Raw genomic sequence first — 8,276 nt, 5'->3', positions numbered from 1 at the left:
ATCGCAAAAGCTTGCATCTTTAATGACTCAAGTTAGCCAAATATCACTTAAACTCCAAATTTTCTACATTAATCAATGGCTAACATGGTACAACACTCTACTACATACCAGTAACCTAGGTTAGCCCAGACCAGTTACAGTTCAGTAAATCCTCCCCCACATCATTCAGTAATCATTTATGGATACAGTTGCTAAACTATAACACCCCCATACAAAGTTCAAAGACTCCTCAGTCCAAAGTACATTATTTTATTTTTTTAATAAAATAGTAGAGCATGAAAAATAATTGTATGTTACAAATATATATATAGATATGTACAAAAAAATAAAAAATAACAACTGTGCCTATTCCACACAGCAAAAGAGCAACGCAAAATACAAAGTTTCCCTTGCAGTATCTAGTGCTTTTTGATCTATTCATGGCTAGAATTTGTTTCACAATAGAAAGAGTCAATAAGCCCTTTGAATTGATCCATCTTCTTTTTCTATCCAAACAGTCCCAACATGTATAACATTTGGCTTGATTTCCATTAAAAAGCCACAGGGTAGGACTAAAAGGCTTCCAAAGGATGGACCCCTCAGTTCTTTTGTCAAGAAACCTTTTGTTGCCCTCTGTTTGCAGAAACATAATGTGTTTCTGGTTTTGACATAGTAGGGAAAAAAAATAAATATTGCACATTATTTCCCAGTGACAGACCTAAATACTGCTCTTGTAGTTTTAGAAAATCAGATTGCCTTTGAGTGTCACAGAGGTCAGAAGGCCATCAACCTAAGGAAGGTTTAACAATATTTAATGTTACAACCAGTGGGGAAGATTTATAAAAAAAATTAGGAATTAAAAAAAATAATAATGTAGGCTAGGTATGATCAAAGATTTCAGTAGTTGTCAGTAGTTTTCAAACACTTAGGATGACTAGACATGATAATCAAAGGAGATGTGACCAATCAGAGCACTACCAGAGAAAAGCGAGCAGCGGAAGTGTTAACAAGCTCATATTCCTCTGTGTCCGTCACAGATTTTCAAGCCTGCCTGAAAGCCTCTGTGACAGTTTATGGATCAGTTCCTGGTTTAAAAAAGAAAAATAGAGAGATGTGCTCAACGTGTCCTTAACAAATAATGAGTTGCCCATGTCAGAAAAAAACTTTGCCAACCACACATTGGACAATCTCTGATCTTTCCTCAAATATGCATTACAGATCTGCCTAAGGGTGGCCACCTTTAAACTGGCCACACATTAAAATCTAAGAGTACACCCTCCTTTACATTTACCAACAGCTACTGCAATGGCCTACTAGATTGAATCAAATTTGAACAAACTGTTTAGGAAGGTTCTTCCACTACGTAGATGTTGATTAGTTTAAAGGAAACTGTACAACCAGATTTTAAGATGTGTGGCCAGCTTTAGAGGAAGCTTGGAAGATTATCAGCTAGTGGGTGGAAATGTAAATAACCCAAACTTCCCCTTAATCTGGCTGAGCCCACTGAGTTGTGTAGAACTTGACTCCCTACACTAAACTATCCCCTTACTTTGTGGACATCACTAAGCAAAACTAGTAAACTTCAACCTAATTAGGATTACACATAATACCAAACAAATTAGTACTGTAGGAGGGCATTTATCATAATGTCCCTTTAAGCCAGGCAAATCTATTTATCCACAGGATAAATAAAACTCAAGTTCTCTTTACGTCTTCTGTAAAGTAATTTTACCTTAGCATGCTGCATTGTGGTGGCTAAGACACAAAGTTCAGAGCTGGGTTTGCTAGAGTGTGCAATTTCTAATGAGCAGCCCCCTTGCCCACCCATATCATACACAGGTTGGAGGCTGTAAGGCTGATTCATACTTTCCATGGTGGATTTTTTGTGGGTGTTGAGTTTTTTTGTAGATTCCCGTACTTGTTATGACACTGGCAGGTTTTCGCCTGCTCCTTTTCTTTAATCGCTTGCTGAAAACATTCTGCCACGATTGTAAGGTTTTAGAAGTCCATATCCACATCCCGCTAGTGATACCCACCACTAACAACATAAATATTTTCACCATGAATATTTCTACTGCTGGGATAGAGTTTGTCATGGTACAGTCTAAGGTCTTAGTCTGAGCATTCATCTTACACTTATCCTGCGTAGCTAGTATTTTCCAGTAGTCCATGTTTAGTCGCTCGTAAAAGTAGCAAGCAATGACACAGGTGGCAGGAACAGTGTAAAGGACAGAGAAGACCCCAATTCTGACCATTAGTTTCTCTAGTTTGTCAGTATTCTCCCCTCCAGTTTTCATCACTCTCCTGATATGGAAGAGGGCCACAAACCCAGACAGGATGAATGAGGTGCCTATTATGAGGTAGCATGCTAAGGGAATAAGCACAAAGCCGGTCAGGGCATTGACATCCATGCTCCCCACATAACAGACCCCAGTCAGTTCATCCCCAGCCACTCTCCTCATCACCAAGATCATGATGGTCTTCACAGCTGGGATAGCCCAGGCAGCTAGATGGAAATAGCTGCTGTTTGCTTCAATAGCTTCATGGCCCCACTTCTTCCCAGCAGCCAAAAACCATGTCAATGTTAAAATAACCCACCATAAAGAGCTTGCCATGCCAAAGTAGTAGAGGATGAGAAACACTATGGTGCAACCAGTGCTTTCCAGGCCCTCCTGGATAACATAAAGTTGTCCGCTGTCCCTGTCGCAAGCGATACTATCAGCTCCAGCAAAGAGTCGAATGATATATCCTATGGAGTACACGCAGAAGCACATGGACAGAAAAATAATAGGCCTTTCTGGGTACCTAAAGCGTTGGGGGTCGATAAGGAAAGTGAGGACAGTGAAAGCACTGGAGAAAAAGCACAGTATGGACCAAATAGCAATCCAGATGAAGGCAAACTTCTTGTCATTCTTGCTCCAGTATACATCAACTCCGGATGTACAAAGAGGGGCACAAGATGCACTTTTCTCTACATGGTGAAACTTTCCTGAGTTCTCGCAGGTCGCTCTGCTCGGAATATCCTTAGGTTGTGGGTCAAGGCCACTATTAGGTCTTGGCCTAAATATAGGAGGCAGCATACTTGACCCTCTCGGAGCCTCGTCAGATCCATTATTCGGGGCTTCCATGCACAGGTAATTGGGGTCATTTTTATTGGGCAATTTGCTGCAATCAAGAGAGTCCGGCCACTTAAAATTAAACTGCTCCATGATGGGAGAACACTTGAACCTGGCCTGCTCACACATGACCCTGCAGGCTGGGATAGGGGTGGACACCTGCTCAGTGCACATGGGAGCATACAAGGAGCACAAGAAGAACTTCAGATGACCATGACAGCCATACTCCACCAATGGGGCAAACTCGTGAAGCTGGATGGCTGCCTCCCTCTGGTTTTCATGTCCCATCAGGTTAGGCATCCTAGTCATGTTGTAGCCGATGTCCTTACACATGGGGATCTCTATGGCTTGACATTTGCCTTCCCCAGTCCGATCGGTGTCTATGGAGCTGATCCCAGAGCAGTGGTACACTCCTAGTAGAAGGAGCAGGGTAGATCTGAAGAGCGATGATGGGATCTCCATGCCTGCGGTTCACAGGAGAAGGATCGGGACTGAGATAATAGCACTGTGACACTGACGGGAATCAGGAATGCATCCTGCCTTCTGGATGGAAGGGGTAAGGGAATAGATCAGTGTCCTCCACTATGATCCCGAAGAGATCAGTGTACTCCGACGTGATACTTAAGAGATCAGTGTCCTCCACTGTGATCCTGAAGAGCCCAGAGTCCTCCACTGTGATCCCGAAGAGATCAGTGTCCTCCAACCTGATCCCGAAAAGATCAGTGTCCTCCAACGTGATCCCGAAAAGATCAGTGTCCTCCAACGTGATCCCGAAAAGATCAGTGTCCTCCAACGTGATCCCGAAAAGATCAGTGTCCTCCAACGTGATCTCGAAGAGATCAGCGTCCTCCACTGTGATCCCGAAGAGATCAGCGTCCCCCACTGTGATCCCGAAGAGATCAGCGTCCTCCACTGTGATCCCGAAGAGATCACTGTCCTACACTGTGATCCCGAAGAGATCACTGTCCTCCAACGTGATCCATAAGAGATCAGTGTCCTTCACTGCGATCCTTAAGAGATCAGTGTCCTCCAAGGTGATCCCGAAGAGATCAGTGTCCTCCAACTTGGTCCATAAGAGATTAGTGTCCTCCAACGTGATCCCGAAGAGATCAGTGTCCTCCAAGGTGCTTGAGAGAGATCAATGTCCCCAAAAGTGCTCCGGGGTAGATGAGCGTGCTCCTGGAGCGATCAGTGTCCCCGAGTGAGCTCCCGATCAGCGGACCTCTGCGTTGACATGTCCAGAGGCGGCCCGATCAGCCTGTTCCTGTCTGCCGGGAGTCTGTGCTGCACTTGCAGTCGATCGGCGGCTGAGTGATGCAGACACTCCTCGTCACTCCTCTTTCTGAAGCAGCTGTGTAGGGGGCTGTGTCCCGGGATGAGAAAAAAAAAAAACCTGTTGGAGATCCGCCTTGCATACGACATCTACTTTGCATAAGAAAGGTGAAGCTGACACGTTGATTAGTTCGCAATGGGTCGGAACGGCTGTAGCCCTCCAGCAGGACCCCTGCACAGAGCTGCGATCCCACACTTTCCCTGCTCCCCCCTCTTCTCTCCTCTTCTCTCCTCTCCTCCTCCTCTTTCTTCTCCCTCCCTGGGGAACTTTTCCAAGTGTCTACAAAGAGCTGGCCCTCCAGTGCAGGTAGGAAGTGAGTGAAGGGGGGCAGGTACCAGGCTGCACTGTTTGTAAACACAATTTATTTATTTAGGGCTCAGAGACAAAAGGCATCCAGGTTTATGGCCACTTCCACAGACAGCTCCCAAGGGCCCGAAAACTCTCTTTTGTTTCCTGATGACACTCACATGCTTTGAACTTTGGCTACAAACATATATCAGGTTTTCTTAAGAAAAAAAAAATGCCCCAAACCTGTGTTTAGAGGAGTTTTCCAGCATAATTCACCCCGTACACGCATACACGTGCCTAAACCTGCGCTCATGTGCGTACATGTATTCTAGGCGGTAGAAGAAGTCCACATTCTAGCCCAGCCTGTCTCAATCTTTTCAGCACACCCTTCAAATAACCATTCCCTCTAAGGCAGTGGTCTCTAAACTGCAGCCTGAGGGCTGGATTCTGCCCTTTGCTTGTCTATCCACTTTTCCTCCCACTGTTGCAAGACACTATTTCTCCTAGTGACACCAACAATGGGGAATAATTCCTGGTACTACCATCAACAACAGGGTACTATTTCTTCCACTGACACCAATGATGGGGCACTATTCCTAACAATGACACCAATGATGGGGCACTATTCCTCCTACTGACACCAACTATGGGGCAATATTCCTAACAATGACACCAATGATGGTGCACTATTCCTAACAGTGACACCAATGATGGGGCAATATTCCTAACACTGACACCAATGATGGGGCACTATTCCTAATACTGACACCAACTATGGGGCAATATTCCTAACAATGACACCAATGATGGGGCACTATTCCTAACAATGACACCAATGATGGGACAATATTCCTAACAATGACACCAATGATGGGGCACGATTCCTCCCACTGACACCAATGATGGGGCACTATTCCTAACATTGACACCAATGATGGGGCAATATTCCTAACACTGACACCAATGATGGGGCACTATTCCTCATACTGACACCAACTATGGGGCAATATTCCTAACAATGACACCAATGATGGGGCACTATTCTTAACACTGACACCAATGATGGAGCACTATTCCTCCTACTGACACCAACGACAGGGCACTATTTCTCCCACTGACAGCAACAATGGGGCAATATTCCTAACAATGATACCAATGAGGGGCACTATTCCTAACAATGACAACAATGATGGGGCACTATTCTTCCTACTGACGACAACTATGGGGCAATATTCCTAACAATGACACCAATGATGGGGCACTATTCCTAACACTGACACCAATGATGGGGCACTATTCCTCCTACTGACACCAACAAGAGGGCACTATTTCTCCCACTGACACCAACAATGGGGCAATATTCCTAACAATGACACCAATGATGGGGCAATATTACTTACACTGACACCAACGAGAGGGCGCTATTTCTCCCACTGACAGCAATGATGGGGCACTATTCCTCCCACTAACAACAATGATGGGGCACTATTCCTCCCACTGACACCAACGAGAGGGCACTATTTCACTGACACCAACAATGGGGCAATATTCCTAACAATGACACCAATGTTGGGGCACTATTCCTAACACTGACACCAATGATGGGGCACTATTCCTCCCACTGACACCAACGACAGGGCACTATTTCTCCCACTGACACCAACTATGTGGCAATATTCAAGGGTCGATGGTTTAAAGCCCAACCACAACACCTCCTGCCCAGAGTTTGCATGTTCTCCCTGTGCCTGCTTGATACTCCAGTTTCTTCCCACACTCCAAAGATTTGCTTATAGGTTAATTGGATCCTGTCTAAATTGGCCCTAGTATGTTTATGCATGAATGTGAGTTTGGGACCTTAGATTGAACACCCCTTGAGGGTTAGGGACTGATGTGAATGTACAATATACTGTATGTAAAGCGCTGCATAAATTGATGGGGCTATATAAGTACCTGAAATAAAATAAATAATATTCCTCCCACTGACACTAATGATGGGGCACTCTTTCTCCTATTGACACCAACAATGGGGCACTATTGCTCCCACTGACACCAACAATGGGGCTCTATTCCTCCCATTGACAATAATGATGGAGCACTATTCCTCCCACTGACACCAATGATGGGGCACTATTCCTCCCACTGAAACCAATGATGGGGCACTATTTCTGCCACTGACATCAACAATGGGGCACTATTCCTCCCACTGACACCAATGATGGGGCACTACTTCTCCCATTGACACTAACAGTGCAGCACTATTCCTCCCAATGACAAAAATGATGGGGCACTTATCCTACATTTTCCTAATTGTTTTCAACCAGTGACAAGAAATTTGAAGGGAGCAGGATAGAACATTTTTCTCAACTGAACAAACATCTAACAGTGTATGTGATTTTTGTTCTGGAAATTCTATACATACCAAAATCAATTGCTAGAAGCGAACAAAATTTTGATGTACTTTTGAATGACATTCATTAAGTCTCTGTTGGCATTATCAAATTTAATGATTAGATTCTGCATACAAATTATGTCCAAAAATCCATCAGAGTATGGCCAGCTTTAAAAAAAAAATTGAACAGATTCTGCCATCTATGTTAAAGCAGTAGTAAACTGCATAAGAAAAAAAAATGAAGGACTTATCTTGAATCAAAGCCCTCCAGCAGAGCGCTGTAACGGTTTTCATCTTCAGCCGGTCTGGCCAGCTGACTGCCCGAGCCACGATGATGTCACTCCTGCGCAAGCGCATAGGAGTCCTGGGCTACGGCACAGGTATGTCGTCCCTTCAGAGTGCATGTGCTGAATATCAAAAAGGGCTAATTTCTCCTAAACGGTTCTCGTTTAGGACATATTAATTTTGCCTACAGGTAAGCTTTGTTATAAAACTATTAAAGAAGAGTTTACTACCACTTTAAACAGCATGGATGGACAAATCTTGCACTGAGGCTATCGTATTGTGAGAGCTGTCACAAGTGGCTCACCAGATTTCAAATTTGGTCAGTGTATGGACTGTTGTTAACACAGCTGAGTTCTTTCTTTGACAGCTGCATTTTCAGGACAAGCTTTCAGGGTTTATCTCCTTCTTCTAAGGTCCAAACAGTACTTCCAAGGTCCAAGTACACCAAAAGCTTGTCCTCAAAAATTAGAGCTCATCTCCAGGGAAAGGAAAATCCCCCCTTGCAGCAGGGCTGCCCCCACACTGCAAGGGTTACATACTTGTTTAGGTTACATACTTGTTTAGGTTTTACTTACCCAATCCTTCACTATCCTGGCAGTTGGCAACCTCTACTCCCCTATATACCAGTAGTGGACTGTCCTTCGGCATTCTCAAATCCAGTGATGTGCTCTGCATCTGATGATATCAGAGGACCTACGACTGCTGGATCATATGGGAGAAGAGGCAGAGGGTGCCAGTCTTACAGCTTGGAGCAGTGGATCAGGTAAGTAAAAGTGCTTTTTGCAGCCCCTTAGATCAAACAAGCATTTAGCCCTTGCAGTGCAGGAACATTTTCAGCCTTTCTCAACCTTACTCTAGAGGAACTCTTGAAATAATTTTTAGGTCT

The 8,276-nt window shown here is 44.4% G+C and overlaps 1 protein-coding gene across 1 annotated transcript; it reads right to left on the bottom strand.

Moving 5' to 3' along the window:
* Positions 1 to 233: 233 nt before the first annotated feature.
* Positions 234 to 4,430, bottom strand: FZD10 (frizzled class receptor 10). The gene has a single exon (XM_089653726.1). It carries the CDS (start codon positions 3,555 to 3,557, stop codon positions 1,809 to 1,811), a length of 1,749 nt encoding a protein of 582 aa, XP_089509852.1. The 5' UTR covers positions 3,558 to 4,430; the 3' UTR covers positions 234 to 1,808.
* Between the last annotated feature and the right edge of the window lie 3,846 nt (positions 4,431 to 8,276).

The sequence above is a fragment of the Staurois parvus genome, unplaced genomic scaffold, assembly GCF_062004578.1.
Source record: "Staurois parvus isolate SC_StPar_1 unplaced genomic scaffold, SC_StPar_1.0 ptg000719l, whole genome shotgun sequence".
Taxonomy (NCBI): Eukaryota; Metazoa; Chordata; class Amphibia; order Anura; family Ranidae; genus Staurois; species Staurois parvus.
The sequence above is the reverse complement of the archived record's forward strand: the minus strand, read 5'-3'. Positions and strand labels throughout refer to the sequence as shown.

What these genes read in the sequence shown, in the direction of transcription:
- FZD10 (XM_089653726.1), bottom strand. Translation starts at nt 3,557, where the DNA reads ATGGAGATCCCATCATCGCTCTTCAGATCTACCCTGCTCCTTCTACTA.